The 23195-nt window shown below is 39.4% G+C and overlaps 1 protein-coding gene across 1 annotated transcript; it reads right to left on the bottom strand.

The window, feature by feature from the left end:
* Nucleotides 1–1266: 1266 nt before the first annotated feature.
* On the bottom strand, nucleotides 1267–3781 carry LOC149813502 (late embryogenesis abundant protein At5g17165-like). Its single transcript, XM_089990825.1, has 2 exons — nucleotides 3484–3781; nucleotides 1267–1825 (listed from the first exon to the last, which is right to left on the bottom strand). Exons 1-2 carry the CDS (start codon nucleotides 3555–3557, stop codon nucleotides 1537–1539), a joined length of 363 nt encoding a protein of 120 aa, XP_089846951.1. The 5' UTR covers nucleotides 3558–3781; the 3' UTR covers nucleotides 1267–1536.
* Between the last annotated feature and the right edge of the window lie 19414 nt (nucleotides 3782–23195).

Raw genomic sequence — 23195 nt, 5'->3', positions numbered from 1 at the left:
TGCAAGGTCTTCAAAGGACACAACATTGGCATTTTCCTTCCTAGGATGTTGATCTTAGTTTTTTTCCTTCCCTGATCAGCTCGTCAATTCCTAGCATTTTTTTCGGATGTGTCTCAGTTTTTTGCAATAGCTGCACCTTGGTTTATTTTTCTGGGTTGGTGTTGCTTTCTCTATGACTGGTGGCAATGAATGCCTTCTTCTCTTCTATGTTGGATTCAACTTTGAAGGTTAGTTTCTCTTGCTCATCACCTTTCGTCTTGTCTCATCTCTCTGAATGGTGGCACAAATGTTGTTGAAAGAGGGCAACAGCAGAGTGGACATAAGGATTCGACTCATCAATGATTCATAATGTTGTCTTAATCTAGTGAGGAGTCTAAATATTTTATCATGTCAGTGGTCAGTATTGATGTAACTCGTCCCAGGTGGCTTTAAATGCCCCAAGGTAGACATGAAACGGCCTTTATTCATAACTCACGTGAAATAGGTCCGATTAGAGTTGATAAACGTGGGACAAGTTATTTTGAGCCTCATAAGGTTCTGTCATATTTCTTGTGCCATTTCTAAAAGAAGAACACTTTCAGCAATACTTAACCAAGACATTAACAGATTGATTCTCATTCATCTTAGGCAGCGTCTTGTCATCGCATGCCCTATCTTTGATTTTTTTGCTCAAAAAGAGGTTGACAACTTTCGACCAGCTGAAATACTTGGATCCTTTCAACGAAGTAGTCGTTATTTTTTATTGTTTGCCTATATTTATGGGAAAAAATGACCCTGCTTTCTTTTTTTATGTTATTGTTGTGAACAGCCGGAGGAGTTGAATACAAGGAAAGAAATAACATAGGAAATCATTGAAGAAGATATGAGAACTATTAGCATTGCCTAACAGATTTAGGATGGGTTAAGAAAAATCCATAAACGAGATATGAAATCTATTGGGGATAGAGCCAACTCATGTCTTTATCCCAATTCTTATCACAATCCCCATGCCAGCTAAACGTCACGTGGAGGCCGGTAAGCGGGAACCAATCCCCAGGGTACGCTGCTCCAGAGTACAATTTGCCATACACAGTTCGTAAAAAAGGCTCAAAAGAGCAAAAGCCTGAACGGCAACGGCGTAGCGAACGGGGACGGTCCTGCTCAGAACGGACCGAGAGATCGAACGTGAATGTGGGTTTGTCAGAGCGGCCGTGTCACCATGTAACGTTTTGTAAATCTGTAACAAGCAAGCCAAAACCGGAGCCTGCAGGTTGCAGTAAAATCGCAGAAACAATAATCAAATCGCCTTCATTATCATCTATCTGCGAGAAAAGCAAAGCAAACAACACAAACCGGCAGACACCGCGGCTGCAGAACACGATGACTGACATCATGCATCGCAACCGACGACCATCACCAGAATAAGAAGCGAAAACGAGGAGCTTATGCAGTTTCATACAGCACATGTAGTAATAATAGCAGTAGCAAAAAGTACTGATACGGAATTAAGAGTGTGGTAGAGAGGAAGTAGCTTCAGCAGCAGCAGAGGGTGATCGTTCACTTGGCTTCTTTGTCGACGTCGACGTCCCCGTGGGTGCGGAACCAGGCCTTCTGTTCTAGGACGGAGCCCCCCGCCGGCGGCGATACGGGGGAGGAGCTCAGGCGCTCGCCCCCACCAGTGGAAGGGCCACCTTGGCCTTCCTCCCCAGCGGGTCCGAACACCCCCGTCTCCGGGTGTGGGGCCCAGTACTTCTCCGACTGTTGTTGGGGGATCACATCGTCCGGCAGCACGCTCGGCGTGGGCTGGTCGTCCTGGTTCTTGCCGTACGCCGAGTGAAGGATGTGGCTGCAATAAACGTGGTCGCAGAAAGGAGGGTCAGACGAGCCGTTCTTTCATCTTTGTGAACAGATGGAGGCAAACTAGCTCAGCAGAAAAATACACATGAATCTACCAAAAAAGAGAGAAGGAAGTAAAGCTCTTCGGAAACAGGGCAAAGAACCTTTCAAATACATCGTTACATTGAAAAACTAAACGCAGGAGTATGAAAGGAAAATTAAATAAGAAACAACGCTCTGAAGTGCAACCAGCTAAAGATCACTCTTAACAAATGTGGGCTAGTAAAACTGTAAAACCAAAAACAGCAATTTCTAATTATTATCATTATTATTATTTTGGAATCTCAACAAGGCACCGGGGTCCAAGAGACACGCGGGACCCCAAGGAAAATTATTTATTAATTAACCTGTCAAGAAATAATCATAAAAATTAGGAATAAACCCGGTTTATTTTAAAAGTATAAAATAACAGACCGTTCGGCCTCAAGCTATTCCGCTCTACTTGAAGATCGAATGATCGATCAAGAAACAAAAACGTTTTAACAGATTACAGGTTAAAAAAAACGCCATAAACTCATAGGAACCATTACAAAAGCAAAAACGATATTTTGAGAAGGAATTGGCAATCACACCATGATTGCTAAAGCTGCACTTCGGGAACTTTTTATTGGCTCTAGATTTAAATGGGCTGACCTGGAAATTCCGTTCCAGGCATGTCTCGAGGTCTTTTTGCTCAGTGACATCTCGTCACTCCATGCTGTAGTACTTTCTATCTGACATGAAATGAATATATACTTTTCTCCCAAAAAAAGAGAAGGAATTGGCAAAAAATAAAAAATAAAGGCTGCAGAAAATCGAGTTCTCAGAACCACAAAAGAACACGATTTATGTCATGATCTATCAATAAGCGGGCCACCAGATGAGCCAAAAAAAATCTCGCAGAGTTTTTCCCCTTCTATCTGCGAGCTAAAAGGTATCATCGAACAAGAACCCCCAATTTAACAAAGTTCTCTACTAATTCTCTCTGAATCGTGAAAAAGACGGAAAAATGCATAAACATGGAAACAGAAGAATAAATCATCGCCTAAAGCTCGAGTTTTTCTTTTCGTTTCGCACTACTCAACAGTTACAAGCGAGAACATAATCTAACAAATTGCTGAGCAAAGATCACTCCGTTTCTGATGTAAACCTGATCTTGGATTCACGTGGAAAATCTACCAAAAATATGAGCTATCTAACAATATCTAATTTTATATAGGAAAGCAGGAAAAATAACGGGAAAATGCACGAAAATAAGGAAGAAAACTGGAGATTAAGGGAAAAGAGAATAACTAATTCATTTCGAAAGAAAAAGAGATTAGATTTACATCAGCTTCCAAAGAAATGGAGAAGAAGAAAAAGAAGAAGAGCTTCGAAGATTAATTGCAGGAGATTTCTCTCGAAATCCTTCCAATCTAAAAGAGTATGCCTTGTCCAAAAATTTCAGACAAAAACGTGCACCGATGAGTGTTGTAATGCGAAACAACAAAAAAAAAGAGCAAAACGAAGACCAGACGCCAACGCGAGAATCATCCGCCCAAATCTCTATTCTAATTTCAAACAAAAGGCAAGAAAATGAAGAATTTCATGAAGAAAAACAAAATTGTACAGAGAGAGAGTTCAAACTACCGAAACGCCGAGATCTGAGCGAAACGCCCGCAAATCCCGACCGATCCTCCCTTGCGCAGAGTGATGGAGGCCATATAATACACTAGAGAGAGAGAGAGAGAGAGAGAGAGAGAGAGAGCTCTGTGTTTCGATTTCTCCTTGCAGGAAGCAAGAGCAAGAAAGGAGAGATTTCTTCCCCTTTTCCTCACTCGTTCAGCCTTCTTTAGACTGAAGGAATTCCAAGAGCAAGAGGAAAGAAGAAGAAAGAAAGAGTGGGACAGACGAAGAAGAAGGGCAGTAAAAAATAAAAAAAGTGAGGTTCACTGGGCATCACCAGCGTCGGCCTTTTATAGTGGGCAGGGGAGGGAGCGCCCAGCGGACTCACCTACCCACCCCCAACCGCCTGCGGTAGCTGGTCGCCGGCGATCTAACTTCCTCCGTTAGTCCTGACGGCGACTCGGTGAGCGAGAGAAGCGTTTGAAGGAGAGCGAATATTCCGTCTCAGTATTCGGCATCTCATGAAACAGCCGTTAGTCACCGGGAAGTACGGTCAAGTAGGTACGGTGAAAATGACGTAATTACCCTCACAAACGACGCTTCGTTTGTTTTTGCTTAAGAGCTTGAGAAGTAGAGTCTGGGAATTTTGGTGGGGAATTCCGTAATTTTCTAAATGAGGACGGAGGGGCGGAAGGGTAAAAAATTCGAGGCTGTCCATCCCAAGAACTCTTGTGCTTTTTGGTAATTTGATGAGAGCTTCTTTTATCAAAAATGTCCTTGGAATTAATCCAAAATACAAAAATTATCCTTGGTCCAATTACGAGCCCACACCCACATCATGTCAAGCCATGTAAGCTCCTGCACTCGACCCAGCCCACTCAAGTCCAAGAGACCTTGCAAGCGGGGCTTACTGAGGAGGATTCCAATCTCCAAAACCTGAGCCAGCCAAGTTGGTCTAGTCGTAGTTAGCAGTCCGGCTCGGGCCACGGGCAAACTACATTAGTGCGTAGATGAACATGACCCAAACTGCATGGATCCCTGACTAGTCCTTGTTTCGATGAATCCGTGTTGACCATCTGCAGCTGAGTCCAAGCTCTGATATAAAGCGACTTACTCTCACTTCATTGCGTGTTTCGAACCCTATCCCTAAATTGACTGGACTGTGACCCCTCATTCATCACAAAGGTTGCTAAAATAATCAATAAACATGAACTTCCGTATCTCGGATCGGATTTTATCAACTACGTTTAGCTAGATTTGGTAAGCCTAATCCACATGTTATAATAAAAAAGCAAAATTGGTTTTGATTTTTAATTATAGAATTTGATATATATATATAGAATTTGATATATATATATATATATATATATATATATATATATATATATATATATATATATATATATATATATATGGGTAGGTGTGAAATTGAATAGTGCTAAATGGGTTCCAATGTTTTTTCTGCAGTTTCAACCTGGCATGGTCGATTTATGAGAAATCCACAATTGGATCATGTGTTTTCCATAAAAAAAAATATTTCGAGCCTCAAAAATTTATAAATATTTTGAATAGTTGATTTTTGGAACCTTATAAAAACTCACCTATGTGAAACTCGAACACTTCAAAAGCTGATCTTTATAAAATCAAGTACATAGATCACATAGAATTTAAAAATAAAATAAAAAAGCCCTCAAAAACTCATTAAGCATGTACCATTTCGCACCTATATATATATATATATATATATGTGTGTGTGTGTGTGTGTAAACTGAAATATGCTTACCAACTAAATATGGTTTCTAGTATGAATCAAGATTTTCATAGTTTTTTTTTTGACAAGGATCATCATAATCTCATCAATAAATGTGATTTTTTATGCTTAAATATTTATGAAAATTCTATGTTGTTCGTTTTCAACCCTTGAAAGATCCTTCCTATACATATGAATTGGATGATCCAATAATCTATTTCTATAAAACCAAGTGTCTAGATCACATCCCAATGGAGAAATTTTCGACAAAAAGCAAATAAACCTCAAAAATCTTGGTTCACACCAATAAACATATTGAGTTGGTAAACATATTTTAGTTACCCTATATATATATATATATATATATATATATATATATATATATATATATATATATAGAGAGAGAGAGAGAGAGAGAGAGAGAGAGAGAGAGAGAGAGACACTAGAATATGAGAAGTGAAATATGAGAATTATAAACATGGGCATTTTCGGCACTTTTTTTGCAAATCCAGCCATTTAGATGTGCTTGGAATGGTGAATTTGATAGGAATCAATCATAGGATCATGTATTTTTCAATGAAAAATGTGATTTTTGAATGCTTGAATATTTATGAAGATTTTGAGCCATTGATTTTAAAGCTTCAAAAAAATCTCGTTTATGCATCAAAATCAAAATCGGATTATTCAAAAGCAAATTCTTATAAAACCAAACATGTAGATCACATCTATACGGTTAGGTCCAAGAGAAATAACAAAAATTCCATGAAAATCGTGTTTCACACATTAGTTCTCATATTCTAGTAACTATATATATATATATATATATATATATATATATATATATATATATATATATATATATATAAGTCAACTAAAATATGTTTACCAACCAAATATGTTTACCGGTATGAACCAAGATTTTCATAGGTTTTTTTAAATTTTTTTTTAAATTTCACTGTATGCTTGGTTTTATAGAAAGATACTCTTGGATCATCCAATTACGATGTATAAGAAGGATCTTTTAAGGGTTGAAAATCAATGACTTAGAATTTTCATAAATATTCAAACATAAAAAATCACATTTCTTGATTCGAATACAACAATCAAACAATTGGTTCTAGCAAATGGACCACACCAAATGCATCTAGTTAGATTTGCACAAAAACTTATAAGAATGTGGATTCATACCAGCAAACATATTTGGTTGGTAAACATATTCCAGTTTCTCTCTGTTGAAACGTGAAGACCTCCACGTTCACCTGTGCAGGAAAGAGAAAAACGAAAAGAGGGAGAAGAGGCTGCAAAACACGTCAATAGGTTTCAGCGTGTTTTTCATTGTATTAGAGGTTTAATATATAACTAATACATAACCTTTTTACGGTACTAAAATACCCTCTAATAATATACAAATTTACAACAGGCATTTATCACTTTGGATCTAGATCCGATCTAGTACAAAAATTGAGTCCAGGTCCGACTTGGGTTAGGAACCAGAAACAACTTCTTTTCAGCCTCCCTCAAGTTGTGCATGGTCCTGGACCATGACTAACTTGCCTTTTAGAAACCAAAATCTGTCCTTTGTCAATCCTTTGGTGAATATATCTGCAACTTGCTCTTCAGTTCGCACAAACATAGGTTCAATCTCTTTTTCTTCAACCTTTTTTCTCACGAAATGTTGATCAATCTCAATATGCTTTGCTCGACTATGATAGATGGGGTTAAAGGACATATTGATGGCACTTTGATTATCACACAACAGAAGTGAGCGAATAATCGGTTCTCCCATCTCTGTTAAGAGATGTCTTATCCACGTAGCCTCAGTAGTCGCAGCAGCCATCGATCTGTACTCAGCCTCTGTACTTGACCTAGCAACTGCCTTTTGCTTTCTGCTACTCCAAGAGACCATGTTGGATCCAATGAAACTATAATAACCAGATACAGACCGTCGTTCATCTGGGTCACCCACCCAATCAGCATCAGCATATATAATGATTTCATGGCTACCTTTATTTAATTCACTTTTCCTGTACATAAGCCCATCACCAATTGTACCCTTTAGATAACGAAGTATTCGCTTAACTACCTCCATGTGCGATGTATGAGGTTCATGCATAAACTGAGATACTTGATTCACTGAATAGACTATGTCAGGTCTAGTAAAGGTCAGATATTGTAACATGCCCACGATGCTGCGATATCTAGTGGGATCCTCATATAAATCCCCTTTTTTAGAACTCAATTTTTGATGGACGATGCTTGGAGTTGCCAATGACTTACAATCTTTCATGCCTGCTTTACTAAGAATATCCATCGTGTATTTGTGTTGAGTAAGAGTAAGTGTATCACACGTTTTATCAACTTCCACCCCAAGAAAATATCGCAGATCACCGAGATCTTTCATTTTGAATCTCTGATTTAATATATTATTTGCTTCCTTAATATGGATTCTGTAGTTTCCTGTGATGATAATATCATCGACATATATTAGCAGAAGAGTGGTTACATCTCGTTCATTGTAGATGAATAATGAGTGATCTAGAAGAGACCGAGAGAAACCGTGCTTCTGTATTTCCAACGAAAAACTCTCGAACCAAGACCGAGAAGCTTGCTTCAATCCATATAAAGCTCTTTCCAACTTGCATACATAATGATTGGCATCTTGTTCTGCATACCCGATGGGTTGTTCCATATAGACCTCCTCTTTTAGGTCCCCATGTAAAAATGCATTTTTAACATCTAACTGGCTCAATGTCCATCCATGTTCAATGGCAAGACCCAACACAATACGAATGGTTCCCATCTTAACAACATGGTTGAAGGTTTAATCAAAATCTTGTCCTTGTTCTTGTGTGAATCCTTTGGCTACAAGTCTAGCTTTATACCTTTCAATGCTCCCATCTGGTTTATATTTTATCTTGTATACCCATCTCGACCCAACTATATTCCTATCTAGTGGTCTAGGCACAACTTCCCAGGTACCACATTCATGTAAAGCTTCAATTTCTTCATTCATTGCTTCGATCCATCTTCTAGAGTTTGCAGCTTGATAAAATGTGAGAGGCTCATCCTCTTTATTTATGGATGTTAGGAACAATTGAAAATCCAATGAAAAAATTTTATAACTTACCCACCTGTCAAGCGGATGTCGAGCCCGAGTGGATCTTCTGATGTTGTCCAACATCTGTGGAGCGGAAGTAGAAGGACCAGAATCATCATCACAAGAAAAAGACGAGGGTTCTTGCTCTTTTTCTCGCTGGGTGTATACAATACCTTTATACCTTACTAGCTCCAAGTTTTGTGTGGTAACCTCTTCTGTTTGGGATACATTTGATGACTCCTGACATATCTCCTTCTGGCTGCAATCTGTAGGACAATCTTCTCTAGCATTGGAGAAGAGTTCTGAATTTAACCATGGATCGTACACCTCAACACTGGGACCTGAACTAGCAATATGAAAACTTGGATTAATGGGCTGATCGTCAAAGTTCATCTCGTCAAAAATGACATTCCTCGATATTTTGACGTGTTTGCTCAATGGATCATAACACCTATACCCCTTATAGTCTTCAGCATATCCCACGAACCTGCATTTCAATGCTTTGTCCTGAAACTTATTTCTCAATGAGTTGTCAACGTGAACATAGAAAACACATCCAAACACACGTAATTCATGGTAGTTAGGGTGTATTCCAAATAAAGAGAAGAAAAGAGACTTATTTTCTAAAATGGTCATGGGCAATCGATTTATCACATGAACTGTGGATTTGAAATCTTCTGTCCATAGAGTGATAGGTAAATTAGTCTCATGCATCATGCTCATTGCACTCTCAATAATATGCCGATGCTTTCTCTCTGCAATTTCATTCTGTTGAGGTGTATGTGGGCAAGACACTCTTCTCTTTATCCCATTATGTTGAAGAAAATTAACAAAATCACTGGAAGAGAATTCCCCTATTCCATCGCATTGGAAATTGAGAATATTGGTAGAGAAATGATTTTTGACAAAGGAATGAAAATTTTGAAACAATCCAAAAACTTCTGATTTGTGTTTCATGAAAAATATCCAAGTATAGCGGGAATAACTATCAATAAAAATGAGGTAATATTTGCTACCAGAAACATAAGCAAATGGGGCAGGGCCCCAGACATCAGAACATATGGTCTCAAAGGGCATTGAAGCTCTCTTATTAATTAAATTGAAAGACAAAATATGACTCTTACATAAATGACAACTAGGACATTTTATTTCACTGGCTTCTGAACCCAGACTGGACTTAGGAATGAAATTATTCGAGACAAGTTTTTCAATAAAATGACGACCACAATGACCCAAACGACTATGCCAAAGAGTTGGCTTATTACATTCAGAGATGGCAAACACATATTTAGAAGGAACAAAAGACGAATATTGAGGCTTCAAGGATGAATCCGCAGAATGAATAGTGAAGGAAGGATCTTCTTGGAAGATGTACATGTTGTCTTGTCTCTTTCCCTCAGCAAATGTCTCCCTCGTGCAAAGATCCTTGACATAAACAGAAGAGGGAGTAAATTCAACTAAGGCATTAACACCATCAACAAGTTTTGAGACAAAAACAATATTCTTCTGGATATTAGGAGCATGAATAACATTTGAAAGATTAAGAGAAGACTTGGACATGGGTATAATGGCATTTCCAATATGTGAGATGGAGTGATGAGAACCATCTCCTGTGACTATGCTACTCTTACCAACATAAGGATTAAGGTTTTAGAGTTTACCCGCATCACCTGAGACGTGTGTCGTTGCTCCAAAATCAACGTACCAAATGCCTTTATCATTTTGTTTCATATTTAAGCCTGCTAAGGCTGCCAATAACAAGTCTTTTACTTCTTCATCCTTCTTAGCCTCTGTTTGTGGAGTTTTTTCCTTATTTTGAGGATTGAACCAACAATTCGCCTTAATATGTCATTTCTTATTGCATAGGAAGCAGGTAGGAATAGGCCTTTGTCCCTGTATATTGGGCGTTGGAAGGATACCACGACCACCAGAGACATTTCTCCCTTATCCTCCCTTTCCTCGAAAAGAATTTCCTCCTCTGCCTCTGCCATAAGTCAGTCCCGTGGCCAGCACATCTTGAGTTCCTGAATGAACATGGGTGTCCTTAGAGAACCCTTTTAGGGTCATTTCATACTGTAGTAGCTTTGCACGAAGATCTTCAAATTTTGGAAGTTTCGGGAGACACAACAAGGATGTCACCAGAACATGATAGTCCAGCCCTAATCCACTCAAGGTCTGCTGCACTTTGTCTTTATCACTGACGAGACATCCCACAATAGCCAGTTGATCTGTAATGCCTTTCATTTTATTCAGGTACTCCATAATAGACATTGAATCTTTCTTCAACATTTGAAATTCTCGCTTGAGAAACACAATTCTTGCTTCAAAAATATGTGAATATGTCTGAACTAACTTGTCCCACAACTCTTTGGCTGAACAATCATCGGGAATGGCAACAAGAACTTCCTGTGAGAGTGTTGAGGTGATGTATGCCACTAATGCTTGATCCATTTTCATCCAAGCAACATAATCTGAATTTTTTAGAAGAACGATGGATTGTGCCCCTTTATCGTCTGTCTTTTCCTGCGAGGTGAATTATGGAGGGATTGAGATCGATCCATCTAGATGACTAGAGAAATCCTGACTCCTTATAAAAGGAACAATCTGCCTTTTTCAAGTCAAGAAGTTGGAATTATTCAGCTTTTCAGAGATCAATTGGCTAAGGAAGTTGGAGGAAAGGCCTGACTGTGGGAAGGATGAGTCCATTGGCAAAGAAAAAGGAAAAGAAAAGTCTGAATCAAACAAAAATTCAATCACCTGAGTATCCTGCCTTTTTTTTTAAATTAAGGCAGACTTATTATATTCGGGTATGACTAGAGAGATAACTGATTAAACAGTTTTTCAAGACAAGACCTGAATATCGCACAAAAGAATGTGAAAACGTGAAACAGAATGTTGCAAACTGAGGCAGCACAATATTGATCTTTGAGTGTATAGTTTCCAGACTTAAAGCAGTTCACTAATGATTATCAAACGTGGAAGTGGTTTCAGATCTGATAAAACATGAAACAGGACTATTAATAATTCGAAAAATAGGAAACACCACAAGCATTAATCTTAACGACTGAATACGCAAATCTAAGTGAACAAATATCACCTCTAGGATCAGTTAACTGATTATAAGAGAATCAGTTCTGAAGAAGATAAGGACACGTTGATGTCAAAAAGAGTAGAGAAGAAGATAAACAGAAAGGAAAAGAAGAGAACGCACGCTGAAGAGGACGCACGTTGAGAGGGTTTTTACCAAATTTGAAAAAGAGAAGGAAACGTACCCAGATGTCGGGTTCTTACCAGGGCCGAAGTAGAATAGAGAGAAAGGGAAGAAGGCACACGCAGAGTTGGAGTTGGATAGGGGAGTTCTTTCTAGAAGGCAATCTCAGACCCAGCATTCAACGCTGCTCTGATACCATGTTGAAACATGAAGACCTCCCACGTTCACCTGTGCAGGAAAGAGAAAAATGAAAAGAGGGAGAAGCGGCTGCAAAACACGTCAATAGGTTCCAGCGTGTTTTTCATTGTATTAGAGGTTTAATATATAACTAATACATAACCTTTTTAGGGTACTAAAATACCCTCTAATAATATACACATTTACAACAGGCATTTATCACTTTGGATCTGGATCCGATCCAGTACAAAAATTGGGTCCAGACCCGACTTGGGTTAGGAACCAGAAACAACTTCTTTTCACTCTCCACACACACACACACATATCTATCTATCTATCTATCTATCTATCTATCTATCTCTCTCTCTCTCTCTCTCTCTCTCTCTCTATATATATATATATATATATATATATATATATATATATATATATAATGGGTCCATGCTAAATGAGTTTTTCAGAGTTTTTTTGTTTTATTTTTAAATTATGACCATACTGTGATCTATGTACTTGATTTTATAGGGATCAGCTCTTAGGTGGGTTTTTATAATGTTCAAAAAATCAACTGTCCAAAATCTTTGTAAATTTTCAAGGCTCCAAATATCATTTTTTCATCATAAATACATGGCTCAGGTATGGATTCCTCGTAAATCGACCATGTCCAACACATTTATAGAGTCAAAACTGTTAAAAAAATACCGGAAGAGCAGAAAAACCCATTTAGCACATTTTATTTAGCATATTTCATTTAGCACGGACCCATTTCTCTCTCTCTCTCTCTCTCTCTCTCTCTCTATATATATATATATATATATATATATATATACATAATTACATGTAAAAAATCAGATTTTATATGAGCTTTTTAGTATCTGGCTTTTTTAGACCAGTGCAGTGATAGGTTATCAAGGGAAGATCAGGTGCAATGTGGTGTGCTGCTGTCTTCATTTGTTGTTGGGCCTCACAGATGACAGGCTTTATCTCAAAGATGGAGGGTGATCAGGTGCAGCAGCACACTAAAAGTATGCAATCACATTGCAGCTGATCCTCCCTCTATTATGTGTAGATATCCAGTCAGGCCGGGCTAGGCCAATCTAGACCCAACTGACCACAAGCCAAGACTGGGTTCTTGTCAACATTCAATTTGCTGGAATCCTACTTGTGTGCATGATTGTGGAAATTCAAAAATCGGCATTTGAAATTCTCTTACATATGTTTTTTTTTATAGGCAAGTTGGGGTTAGGCAGACCCCCACCAGTTATACAAAGTACCATTGAGTTTTGAACTTGCAACATCCCAACACAAGGTGACATGCAGTAACAGCTCCTACCAAACAAGCAGAGCCCCGTTGGTATCGACGGTGTCATTCGATTCTTCTTACATGATATCCAAAGCCAAGTCTAGTGCTGGTTCATACTCATCTGAACTTTCATCTGCTTTTTGGTCAATCACCTGCCACAAGGAGATCATGTAAAAACTCGCATCATATTAACACAAATACTTGGGGTGCATTAAGATCTGAGGATCAGATGTGCATAGGTCAGCTTCCCAGATCCGAGGTTCTCAAATATGGTATTTCAGATCCGAGCTTTTTGAGGATCTGAGGTACATAAAATGGCCTTAATTCATGGTTCTGCAGCCCAACCTGGGAGGATCAGGCCAGAGATCCTCACTTCTCAAATCTTAGGATTTCCCTCCATCTGAGAACCGAGGCGATCAAACACCCCCTTACTAAAAGAGTTGAAAACTGCAAGATATTTGTTGTTATATTCTTTAACTGCCTAGTTCAGTTCAAGCAAAACCCAAGCTACAAAATGTTTTATCCTGCGTCATTTTCTAGCCAGTAGAATATGGACAATGGAATGTACAGATACCATCTTAGTTCATGATGCAAAACTCATGGGAGATATATCAAAAAATGAGCTAGAAGTCAAATAGATGCCCAAAAGTGCTCTTGTTTACAGCCTGAACACAGAACAGTTTCCCCTCCACTAAACATGCTCAACTATTTCTCAGTCCTCACTGCCGTATACCTCTCCAAAAATGGGTCACTCCAGAGTTCTAAATTTCTAATCAAGGAAGCTGAAATTCCAAGAATCTGTTCATATCTTAATGTTGATGGTGAAATCGAGATTGAATCAAGGGAAATATGGCAATGCTAAGAAAAAAAACTAAAATGCATCAATTTATAAAACAGTGGAGTTTTGGGGATGAAATGAGCAGAGAAGCATAACAGCTACATAAACCAAAACTTCTGTTTAAGATCTCACATGGAAATGATTAAGAAAAATGAAAAAGAGCCAACTGCCCTTGAGCTCATTTCATTTTCCCAACTTTAAAGGGATGACAAGGCAAATTCTGCAGATAAGCTTTAGTAAAGAATTGATAGCATTTATGATTTTAACAAAATGAAAACCTCCACTAGCGCTTCCCTTTATATTAACAAGCACAAAACTTTCCCGAATGAAGGCAACAATCACTTTCTTGCCTTCCTAACCAAACTTGATCTAAAAATTGCTCATTAGGATTAGAGTTATAAATAGGAACAACTCACATCCCAAGGGTACATTGCATATGCACGATAGCAAAACCTCCTCTAATACAATGAACATTCTCTCATCCAAGAAGTTTCTAAGCCATTGTGTTTTTACCAATCTTGCTGTAACATATGTTCAATCCTGCCAACAATCAACCTGTCTAACTTCTTGATCCTACCAACAATCAACTTGTCTAACCAAATATTGTGAACAGTCTGTGGAAATCCCTCATATAAATGATACATCCCTAAGCAAGATCACTGCACAGATGGACCTCTATGATTGTAAGACGATAACATAATTTATCCCACCTAAGCTACATATGCATTTTCTGTTGGAACTACTTTTTGGATAATCCAAGAGAAATCTTCTGCTGGAACTTTAACAATACTGTTAACATGGCAAGTCCGCGCTTCTCAATTTAGTTAATCTTATTACTTTCATAAAGATAAAAAATGAACAAAAACAGTACAAGTTTACCGCTTTGCTTTGAGAAATGTGATGTGGCTCTCTTCAAGAATTTCTCAGCTGAGATACCGAGTCATAATTTCCTTCAAGAAAATCTTCATGTATGATCATCAATTGCTCTGCCACCTGCTCCAACGCAACCAATCAATACATGCACCAGCATAAAAAAATGAGATTATAGTATACTTTGATTGTAAATTAGCCATACGCAACTACAATGTCGTCATGACTCATGAATGTGAAACCTTAATTAAAAAGAACAAAGGCATGTGCCAAGGATTTTGTAATAGAGAAGAACAAACCCAAACATCAAAAGAAATGAAAGAAAATTTTATCATATAAAATCATTTAAATTTGTGAACTACTCTAGAAAAATTACATGAAACATATACCCCTCGAAACAGAAGCATCACGGAAACAATAACAGACACAGTAGCATTTACAAAGCTTTCATTGAAAAACTTCTAATTTCCATCGTTTCCACACAACTTGTATGCGTTTAGATGAGGTGCAATTCATTAACACACAGGCCTCCCAAAGTGCATCAACAGTGTTATTTTATCATTTCAACATTGTCCAAACACAACCAGGGGCATCTTCTTGTCACTTTCCTTCTGCTCCTTCTTGTCACTTTTCCTGTTTTTGTTTTTTTTAATGAAAGTCCATCTTTCTTCTTCAAAATCATGTTCTCAAATCATGTAACGGTTCTAATTATAGCAAAAGCAGAGCTTCAACGGCATCTTCTGATGCTGATAAAGCATTTATAACCCCTCTAATTCTTTAAATGGGTTTCTCGAGAAGATTTAACAGTCAATGAAACAATTTGTACACGTAAAAAAATGATTTAAAGCTACATCTACAGCCACCTGCACGGTTCAGCACATTCATACCTCCTCAATGCTACCATCCTCAATCTCTGCATTGAAAAAGAGCACCATCTTCTCATCAAGCATCATTTCCAACTCGTCTATATGAAGGGGTGCTGAAAACCAACAGAAAACAAAAAATGTTGGCTATATAGAACATCTCTCTAGCATCATGCTTTCAAGCACAACTAATTTGCTTCAGATCCTCCTAACCTGATATGCCACACCAGAAACAATACCCGCATACAGGAAAAAAATAAAAACTAAAAACTACGATAAATAATCATCCTCAACTACCTATATCGTCCATATGAATCAAAATCCAATCATAAAAGAACCTTCAATCATCATTCAGACAATGTGGGCATCAATGCAACACGACCAACTTCTTCAAATCAATATAAAATCATTCAACCAAAAAAAAAGATAGAAAGGAGAAAAGAAACTGCATCCACCCACATCACAGAACCGCATAAACAACACCACAATGCGTAGAGAGAGAGAGAGAGAGCCTAAAACTAATGGAGGAAGCGAAGGAGAGGTTCATATGAAAGGAAGGGAAACCATCGTCACCATTTGAGAAGGCGAACCAGGAGACCAAATCTCGGACCAATTGGTCGGACTTGTGGCGGGAGTTGCAGCCTCCCCACTGGTTGTGGACGGCGAGGAGCAGGGCGGTCCATCGGGAGAGCACCAAATGAACGGCCTCGGCGAAGAGCGTCAGGGACTCCGCCTGCAGCCGCTGCGGAGGCCTTCCTCCTCCTCGATGGTGGTGGCTGCTCAGGGATTCCATGGACCTCTGATTGGTAAGGCCCACCGTGGGGGAAGAAGCTCTCACCAGACCCCCTCAGCCGATGATCCTCTCGCCTCTGCTTCGCTCCTTCCCCACGCTTTCTCGTTTCTCTATGTCTAGTTTTCCGTTGTGGGCAGTTGGCAACTCGGTGAGATACGAACCGGCAAACGATGAGAGAGAGAGACCGGGTCAAGGTTGTGAAAAGATTGATTGCACAAATATTTGTGCATTAACCACCTGATCACCGTTCATCTTGGGGATATAGGGCCTGTCTGTGGGACAGGCCTGATGGAGGGATATCCGGTGCTTAATGCACAAATTTTGTGATATGTGATTGCACCATATCCGTACTCGTCAAGGTTCCAATTATTTGAGAATTGAGGTGTGGTGTGGGTGGTCTGATATGTATTGGGTACCCGACTGGAACCTGAATTCTCGGGTATGGGCATGAAAAGTGTCAAGCCAAATAATACTAAGGTCGACCCAAACCGACCGGAGCTATATGGGGGCTGGATTTGGGTCATGACTTTTTCTGGGTACCCGAGGCTAAGTGTTTTTTGCCAGGTACTCAATTCAACCTGAGTATTTTATATGTATTTTTAATAAAAATAAAATTTTAAAATTATGCAGCTCCAAGTTTAGGATTTCATTTTTGTGACCCGACATAACCCGAACCCGAACCCAACAAATTGTTATTTGGACGTGTTTGAGTATATACCTTGATGGGTCAGGTACCAAAACCTGTTGACAGCCATAAAAGTCAGTAAGGTTGCAATTTGCAAACATATCACATATGGGTCAGGTCGGTGTTGACCTGAAACTGGGTCCAATGCTCAATAAATGGATCTGATTTTGGATTTGGATATGAATCAGGACACATGGTAGAATTCTGGATCCGGTTATGATTTGACTCGCTTTGATACCGGATCTGTAGAAAACAGGTAAAGTATATCGGTGTCCATGTGAAATAGACAAGAAGGGTTGGATCAGACCCAGTCCTAGTTCAGCTCCAAACTTATTTATTTATCCGATTCCGACTCAGATCTGACTAAACCCAACATTGTTTGTTCCAAATCCAATGCAGATTCATAGATGGATTACCCGGATTTGATAATGGGAGTCATTACAGATCTGACCTCTGACCTGTTTGCGACCCTAGTGGTAGGCATGTCAATGGATTGAGTATGACCAAATTTTACCGGGATTGGATTTGGTAGGATACAGTTCCAAGCATCACGTCATTGGATTGAGTATGAACAAATTTCACCCAGATCGGATTTGGTAGGACCCAGATCCAAGCATAGTAAAATAGGTCAGATGAGTTGTTCGGACTTGGTAGGACACAGGACCTGGATATGGCTTATGAAGTTTCAATTTAAGGCTCATGTCTGACTCGGTTCCAATATCCTGATGATTCTTTCTTTGCTAGGTCCAATAGTTCAGACCTGGGCTCGGTACCATCACCTCAGAGTCAGACCGAGGTCAAGACCCACCAGGTGTAGTTCAGGGTCTAAACAGTTGAACGCAACTGTCGAATGCATCATGGTTTCAGCAAAAATCCTTAGCTACCTGCGCAACTCTGTGGGCCGTCCATCACAAGACAGCTACACACACACAAAAAAAAAGAAAGTAGAAAAACGCATAAGGTCCCAGCGAAAACTAGGACCTTTAGCGGCGGTCAGTGTTTTGACAGTCACTAAAGCTCACAATTTCTGCTAGAACCTTTAGCGCGGTCAAAAACCGTCACTAAAAGACAAGAATGCCCAAAAATGTGTGTTTTTATGTGGGTCGTCCATCAAAGCTGCGATGAACGGCCCATCTGTTTGTGCTGGTAGCTGCGCACCATGTGTCGGACATTGTTGATTTTGCTAGCAAAATGGAAACCTACAAAAATGACCCAGAATTTGTTAGGAAGTTTGAGGGGTTTCTGGGTTATTTTTAGCAAATCTGAGCCCACATACGCGTTCCACGTGGTTGATTTGCTACGAGGAAGAAGGGACATGCTTTTCAATAAAAAAAACTTGATTTTTTAAGCTTTAGATATTTATAATAATTTTACACATTCAAACCTTATAAAAAACTATCCATGCACCAAAATCGGACGATGCAAGAAGTAGAACGCATTTGTATGGTAAGTTTTGAGAAAACAGAGAACAAAAAAACCCTTCTAAAGCCTCTCTCTCTCTCTCTCTCTCTCTCTCTATATATATATATATATATATATATATATATATATATAAAAGGCTTGATTTACGTAGATTTAAGCTTTAGAGGCAAAATCTAACCTTTGTATCATGTTTAGCACGTCTTATTTACTATATCTTATGTCCCACATACCATTTTGGTGGGGGTGTCCCTAGTGACACGAGCGGGCATGTGGAATATTTTAATATTATTTAATATTTTAAATATATATATATTAAAATATCAAAAAACATTTCTTATTATTTAAATTTTTTAAAAGTGTATGTATCAGTGTCCTATATTTTAAAATAAATTCAAACTTTGGAATAAAATCCGCATCACACGTCCATCTGTTCAGGTCCACGTGTCTTTGTGACATAGACTATATCCATGTGATAAAGTTTATTCATGTTTTATAGCATTTTTAAACCACCCTTATTTTCTTGAATCGTGAGCATATGACTTTTCATCTCAAAAGAAGAATCTTATGGTGCATCAGATAGTAAATAAATTATGCTTAACACATTTGTAAGGTTATATTTAGAATTTGGTGGCTAACTCCATAAAAAAAAAGCGTGACCACCATATGATATCATGAAACAAAACCACCATATATATATATATATATATATATATATATATATATATATATATATATATATATATAACATGGAATATAAATAAGACCATTTAACACAGGATATAACTTGTGTGCTATTTGGAATTTCATGGACACCACATCTGAACAGTCTCTATCAGTATATCCTGCTAGCTCTGCCATCTTGACCATGGATGAATATTTTCTTTATGCCAACTGCTCCGGAGAAAAAATTAATGGAAACTTACAAAAGTATGCATTTCTGCCGTTTGCATGTAACTTTTTTTATAGTTGTTTTTTCTATTTGTATTTTTTTATTTTTTTGATTTACTATGGCTTAAATGAAATACATCTTAATTTTGTTTAGTAGCAACAATAGTAAAAACGGGCAAAAGGGGCGCAAATGGTGAAAAAAATATAAATGCGAGAAAGACAAGGCTGTTTAAGAATTTTGAGTGCGTCGGTAAATAAAAAGATTTAGAAGTAGATAAAAAGATTTAGAAGATCAGTAGTTCTTTTGGGATAAGATGGAGGTCATATGCAAAATAATAGTGTGAGGAGGGCATGACAAGTAACTTTCCAATTGTGGGACTCTAACTTCCCCGCTCGTATATATAGTTGTTAGGAAAAAATATAGCTCTTTATCTATTGCGGGCTATTGATCAATCTCAAGCCAGAGCTATGCAATCTAAGTTCGTTGACGCTGAAATCATTTTGGCTATCAATGGTCTTTTAGGATGGAAAGCTTCTGGCTACGACGATTTTCTCGTGGATTTCTTCCATATCTTTTGGTCTTGCATTCAACATGACGTTATCAATGTCTTCGCTGAATTCCATCGTAACTGTCGGTTGTCGGTTCACACGCACTTAGCCATTGTCTCTCTCATCCGAAGGACGTGGCGGCCTCTGATATCTCGAGGTTCCGTCCGATTTCGGTTATGAGTGCCCTCTACCACATTATTGCTAAGGTTTTGGCCTCTGATATCTCGAGCACGCTCAATTCACTTTTATCCTCCACAGGCAAATTTAACACTCATTCATCTTGGCATCGAAAGTTCTTCACTCTTTGCATATCAACGGACAGTCTTTCTTATCTCTCAAGCTCGACTTCCATAAAGCCTTCGACTCGGTCCATTGGCCTTTCTTATTCCACATGCTTACCAACTTTCGTATCGATCATCGTTTCTCTCGGTAGGTACACGAGTTGGTATCAAATGCTCACTCTTTGATTAAGCTTAACAAAGCAAAAGGTAGGTATTTCAAGCTTGGGCGTGGTATTCGGTAAGGCTATCATCTCTCCTCTTTATTGTTTAACGCCATCGTTGAGGGTCTCGTGGTGTTGTTCAAGTGGGCAGTGGATAAAGGCATAATCGATTACATTGGCATCCAAAAATTCTCCCATCATATTCTCACCTATGCTGATGACATGATCATTTTTTGCCACGCTTTCGTGCAACAAATGCTGAGATTCAAGCTCATCATTCAGTTTTTTCTCTCTTTCGGGTTTATCCTTTAATGACAGTAAATGTTGCTTGTCCATGTTCAATGTTTCATCTTCCTTGCTGGCCGCTGGAAAGCAGATTTTTAGCTGCGCAATTTCGGATTTACCTATTTCCTATCTGGGTCTCCCTTTATAAATAAAGCGCATCTCTTCAGCCGCTTGAATTGCCACTATCCAAAAAGTTCAGACCAAAATTTCTTTCTGGGAGGCTTCCTACCTTTCCACCGTCGGTCGACTTACCCTTATTAGGCACGTCTTGTCCTCTATCACAAATTTTTTTATGTCAATGTTTCTAATGCCCAAAGGTGTGGAGAAGTTCTTCAGTTTGATGACGAATTTTTTTTGGTCTGGTTGCCACCTTCGGACTAAGCGCCACCTGGTTGGATGGAACTCGTTGGTGTTACCAAGGCGTATGGCTGGTCTGGGGATCTTTGCTCCCAGACTAAGGAATATTGCTCTCGTCGTGAAGCAATGCTGGATGATGCACCATCCAGGCAATTCTTGTGCTCTTATGCTCCATGCTAAGTACGGTTTCCTTGAGTCGATCCATTATATATGTCGTCTCTGCAGGCTTTATAGCTCGTACTTGTGTCGCATGTGGCTTAAGGTTATGTCATTCATCCTCATGCAAGATGGTGATCTCGGTCCTGACGCGCAGTTTTTGCAATGGGCAATTGCGCCTAGCGGCGTTTTGTACACCAAAACTCTGTATCAGTCTTTTCTTCCTCCTGGGGCTGACTGACTTTCTGAGCGTCTTTTATGGGCGAATGGGCCAACTTCCCACTCTCGGTTCTTAGCCTGGTTAATTTTACACGATAAGATACAGATGGACAACTTTCTTAAGAAGGTGGGTTTTCGGTATCCGAGTAGGTGCATCCTTTGCCAAGCGGTGGAAAAATTCACCTTTCATCTGTTTTGGGCCTGCCCAATCTTTGTGGATCTCTTTAAAAGTATGTGAAATCAGCCTGAAGTAATCGTGAGACAGGAATCCTTCGCGCTCGACTTTCTGTGGTGTCTGTCGTGAGTTCACAGTTGCAAGCAGTGATTGTTGATCTCAAGAACTTGGCTTCTTACTTCTTGGTGGGCTGTGTGGATGACTCACAAAAATTCAATCTTTGGTTAAATTTCGGTTGCTTTCAATATCTTGAGTGATGTGTACTTAATTCTGCGCCTCTATTCCCATCCACCTCTTTCAGCCACATTCTCTTCCTCAAGACTCTGGCTCTGTGTTATCTTATTTTTTATGTTTTGCCTTCGTGCTTTCGGGTTGTTGTTTTTTTGTTTTCGCGGGCTCAATTTTTTGTTGATCCCCTACCTTAGTAATGTTGATGTTTCTTTAGGCTCTGTCTCTCTGTATTGCTTGCTGTTGCGTCAAGGAAACACCCAAACATTAATCGGCCATTGTTTCCAGCTATCCAGAAATTCATATTTTTAGATTTTATTACTCTGTTCTTACATTGCTTTTGACAGGTTTACTATTCCTTCTTTTTGTTCTTTCTATTTTTTTGTGTTTCTTTGTTTTTTTCAATATCTGGGGAGGTGAACGAGGGCATGGAACCGAGATCTCTGTCGTCGCCTTCTTCTAAGAATCGCCGATCACCTCTTCTTCAGGGGCGGATGCTTAGAAACCCAATGTGGAGGCCTCGGGTACGCTTCTTCTGACTTTCCCCTGTTGTTCTTTGGAAAGTTCTTGGATAATATTTTGATGTCGATTTTATTTTGTTTCTCTTTTTTTTCATTTTTGTTGATGGGTTGTCGTTGTTTGGTTCAAATTTCGAAGGATTTCTTCGGATTTTTTGGGTCATCTTGAGAATTTTTTACATGGGTTGTAATTCTTTCCATTATGTCGATGTATTTCTTTGTAGTTCTTAACACATCCTCTAGCTTCTCGTAATATTCCCATGAATTTTTTACGTTGGTATCTTCTAGTAGGGGTGGCAATCGGGTCGGGTTGACGGGTCGACACGATGGGTTGGCGGGTCAGCATACCTCAACACGAACCCGACCCGTTTATTAAACGGGTCGGTTGTGGCAAACACGAACCCGACCCATTTATTAAACAGGTAAGTCGACACGACACGGTTAACCCGTTTAATAAACGGGTCGGGCCAGGTAAATGGGTTGGCGGGTTTTCGGGTCGGTTTCTGGGTAAGCGGGTAAACTGGTTGGCGGGTGGGTCGGGGTCAGGTAAACGGGTTGGCAGGCGGGTTGGCGGGTCGAGTCGATGAGCCACTACCGGGCAGTGCTCCAGCCCCTGCCATCCATCTTCGTCAGGAAAGCCGACCGACTCCACCAGATCGTCACCATCATCTCCGAGGCCGCGAAGCAGTCGTTGAAGAGGAAGGGGCTCCACTTCCCACCCTGGTGGAAGCCCGAGTACATGCGCGCCAAATGGCTCTCCCCTTACGAGCGGACGAAGCCGAGCCAGGGCGAAGAGGAGAAGAAGGCCGCCACCACCATCGCCGTGAAACCCTCCGGCCTCTCTACCATCAGATTTTTCGACGAGTTCGAGTTGCTCTTTAGCGACAATCTCGGCCAGGGAAAGGACGCCACT

Source organism: Nuphar pumila, chromosome 16 (assembly GCF_984573655.1).
Source record: "Nuphar pumila chromosome 16, dmNupPumi1.hap1.1, whole genome shotgun sequence".
Classification (NCBI taxonomy): domain Eukaryota; kingdom Viridiplantae; phylum Streptophyta; class Magnoliopsida; order Nymphaeales; family Nymphaeaceae; genus Nuphar; species Nuphar pumila.
Note: the sequence above shows the minus strand (reverse complement) of the source record. Positions and strands in the feature narration are given on the sequence as shown.